Raw genomic sequence first — 3,376 nt, 5'->3', positions numbered from 1 at the left:
CTATATGTTGAAATGGTTGGAGGCCTATTCAGTCCCTATATACACTAACTCTCTGGAAGGATTAAGTATTCTATTGCTTTGTAATAGAGCAACTTTCAAAAATGCTGTCCTCTTTCCAGGTAAACCACAGCATAGAAACTGGATTTTGAGGAACATGCAGCCTGATTCCAAAATTCCCCCATGACAGCTCTTCAGGGAGCCAGTATCAAAGGCAAGCAAATGAGTTAAAGCCGAGGATCTTTGATCCTTATTGAAAAAAATTGTGGTCCCACACTGCTTCAGAAGGCAGACTGCACAAAAAGGAGAACAAACATGGGTTTCAGAGAGGTGTTCAGAGATGCAGGAACAGTAACACAAGGAGGAAACTGAGGAGATTTCTTCCATCTAAGGGTAGAAGTCGTAAGCTTAGCATGAAATGGAAGTTACATTCTTTTTTGAGAGATAAGGGAAATAATATAATTTCACATTCACAAGGTCTCTTACTAGAGACTGGTATAGTCTAAGAACAGTATTTGGATTAAAGGGGCAGGCCAGGCTGCAACTGGAGGACTGCGTTATTAAGTAAGCCGTTGGTACCGAAGGGGTGTGCAGGGCAGCAGCTGCTGCTCGGACAGCGCAGGCACAGGGGGACTCTGCGGGTGGCACAAGCCAAGGGGCAGCACTGGGCAGTGTCTCTGAAACCAGTTACGTCCAGTCATAACGAACTTTACTGCAAGGGTAGACCTAAACCGAGGTACCATCCTAATACATCCTTCTTGGAATATATTCCTGGTCCCTGTATTAGGTATACAATTTGCCAGAATACTCATGCATTATTATTAGCAAAAGGCAACGTTAATGTTTGTAGGACTGATTTTTTTATTATAAAGCCATTTTTTGTGTTTGAATATACCATCAACATGGTCTGTAACATTAAAAATTCCTTGGAAAAAGCAGAAGAAAGAAACATTTCACACACAGGCACAAACTGGATAATTAAAACAACTCTATTTCTTCAATTTCTGTGCTAGAAGAGATGGGTAACAAATTATTTTCAACTGTCCACTAATGAAAAGAATTGGTCAAAATTTCAGAAGGATAAAATATTTTATAGGTTAAAACTCGTAATGAAGTTCTTGGTCAATAAGGCGTATTTAACATGACAGATGACTGAGAATGCCCCTAGTTACTTGGTGCATGTTAATTTTATGCAAATATTCTATTTTCCACTGGATGTCGTTAAAATACAGGGCAAAATCTTTAAAGGTAAGCAATGAAGAAAAACCTGTACCACTGTGGACTACCAGGGTGAGCATCACCTCACAAGCCTAAGAAAAGAACAGACAGAAAGTTCTCATCTCTACTGTACGGGAACACGTTACGCAGTCCACCCAATGATCTTATACATCAGGGCCCTCAGAAGCCTGGCTTCGTAGGTAACGGTATTCTTCCCACTGTGCATCCTCTTCTCTTCAAGGGGCTGCTCGATGACAGCTGGGATGTTTCTTCCATACAGCTCACACTGCTTCAGAAACTGAACGCACTCTTGAATAACGCTGTCACGTAGCATGATCATGTGCTTGGACATGTTCTCCAGCAAGGACAGGAAACACCGTTTGGCGTAATACCATGTGTCAGTGCTCAGTTTTTTGTTATATGGCTCCAGGCTTTTAATGACCCTTGAAATACCAAAGTCATAGTTTCCCTTCACACAGTAGAGGGTACCAATGACTAGATTGACAATGCAGAGATGGTAGACATTTTTATCAGGATTATCATAGGAGAGCTGCTCTTCTCCCTTCTCAATCTTCCTCAGCAGTTCCTCTGCATCTTCATTCTGACTTGTGAGGATGTAGGAAACGCAGAGGTTAGCTAACACAATGGCACTGACATGGAGAATGTTGTCATAGTGCTTCTTAACTATTGGCTCATAGAAGCTAATAGCCTCTTTATACTTGTTCTCTTGCATGAAGAGCACGTGAGCCACATTGAGCTTCCACACCTCCTGTTCGTTACAGAACTCCACCGATTTGCGGAAAATCTTTTCTACCATTGTGTAATTCTTCATGTCCCAGTAGATCTTTGCCTGGGCCATCAAGACAGGTACGTATTTTTCCAGGGTCTCATCATACTCATTAACTGCTTTTTTTACAGCTTCATCATCCCAATTTTGTCTAGCTTCCTGTACCTGCTTCGTGAGTTTTCTCAGCTGCTCAGTCAGTGTCCCTGCTGAATCATCTAGCTTGTGGAAGGCCTCCTCAGGGGCAGTTTGACAAGTAATAATGGCATCCAAGAAGTTGTACAGGTAAGGTGTGAGCAGTTTGTAAGTCAGATGGGCATTCTCTGCCAGCACATCAGCTGCCAGGTCATAGTACTGATGTTTGCAATAGAGGAGTAGCAAGTTTCCAAAAGTTTCTGGTGGACAGGGGTTCTGCAGCAGAAGAAACTGCAGTTTCTCAAACCCTTCAGTGGGCTGGCTGTCCATGTTCATTAGTGCTTGGTTGTGCAGTGTGACTGGATCCAATTCCTCTTCGGCCCTCGGCGGCATATCTGTGAGCGCCTCCTGGGCCGCTTTCAGGTTGCGCAGTTGGTACTCAATGGCTGCCTTGAGGTTGAAGGCCTCCACCAGGGCCGTGCGGTGCAGGAGCAGGGTGTTGCCTACGCTGCGGACATCAATGCCCTCAGTGGTCATGCCCACGCTGAGCTCTGGGTGCTGGTGGATGCCGCGCTCTATGATATCGGAGATGTGTTTGAGGGCAGGGGCATACTGCTTGGCCGCGTAGCAGCACAGCGCCATGTTGTAGGACAGCTCAGGGCAGTAACCCAACACTTGCATGGCACCGGCAAACTTGCCGCTGGCCTCTTCGTGCCGCCCCTGCCGGTACAGCAGGCAGCCCAGGTTGATCTCGGCGTCAGCCCGCTCCGAGGGGTCCTCGGCTGCGCCGGGGCCGCCGTCGGCAGCGGCGGCGAGCGCCTCCTCCACCAGGTTCTTGGCCGCAGGGAGGTCGCCCTGGGCATAGTGGATAGCGGCCTGGAGGCGCAGGGCCCGGCCCTGGTAGGCGGGGAGGTCCAGCAGCGGGCTGGCGGCCCGCAGGGCCTCGGCGTAGAGCCCGGCCTTGTAGAGGGCCTGCGCCTGGTAGAGCCGGTACGCGTCCAGCTCGGGGTGCAGCGCCACCAGCTGCTCGTAGCACTCGGCCGCCGCCGCGAAGTCCTGCAGCTGGTAGTGGCAGTAGCCCAGCAGGGAGAGGCCGCCCCGGGAGCGGCAGCTCTTCTGCAGCTCGCGGCTCAGCAGCGACACCGCCTCCCCGTACCGTCCGCCGCCGATCAGCCCGTAGACGACGGCCGTGTACTGCCCGTCGGGCAACGGCGCGCCCTCCATCGCCGCTGCCACGGCAAC

General features: G+C 49.4%; 1 protein-coding gene across 1 annotated transcript; it reads right to left on the bottom strand.

Moving 5' to 3' along the window:
• Window positions 1–838: 838 nt before the first annotated feature.
• On the bottom strand, window positions 839–3,376 carry IFT70B (intraflagellar transport 70B). Its single transcript, XM_074872270.1, has one exon. It carries the CDS (start codon window positions 3,356–3,358, stop codon window positions 1,358–1,360), a length of 2,001 nt encoding a protein of 666 aa, XP_074728371.1. The 5' UTR covers window positions 3,359–3,376; the 3' UTR covers window positions 839–1,357.

The sequence above is a fragment of the Strix uralensis genome, chromosome 6 (genome assembly GCF_047716275.1).
Source record: "Strix uralensis isolate ZFMK-TIS-50842 chromosome 6, bStrUra1, whole genome shotgun sequence".
NCBI lineage: Eukaryota > Metazoa > Chordata > Aves > Strigiformes > Strigidae > Strix > Strix uralensis.
Note: the sequence above shows the minus strand (reverse complement) of the source record. Positions and strands in the feature narration are given on the sequence as shown.

Bases quoted from the DNA above. Each gene is read 5' to 3' on its own strand.
- IFT70B (XM_074872270.1), bottom strand. From the start codon at position 3,358: ATGGAGGGCGCGCCGTTGCCCGACGGGCAGTACACGGCCGTCGTCTAC.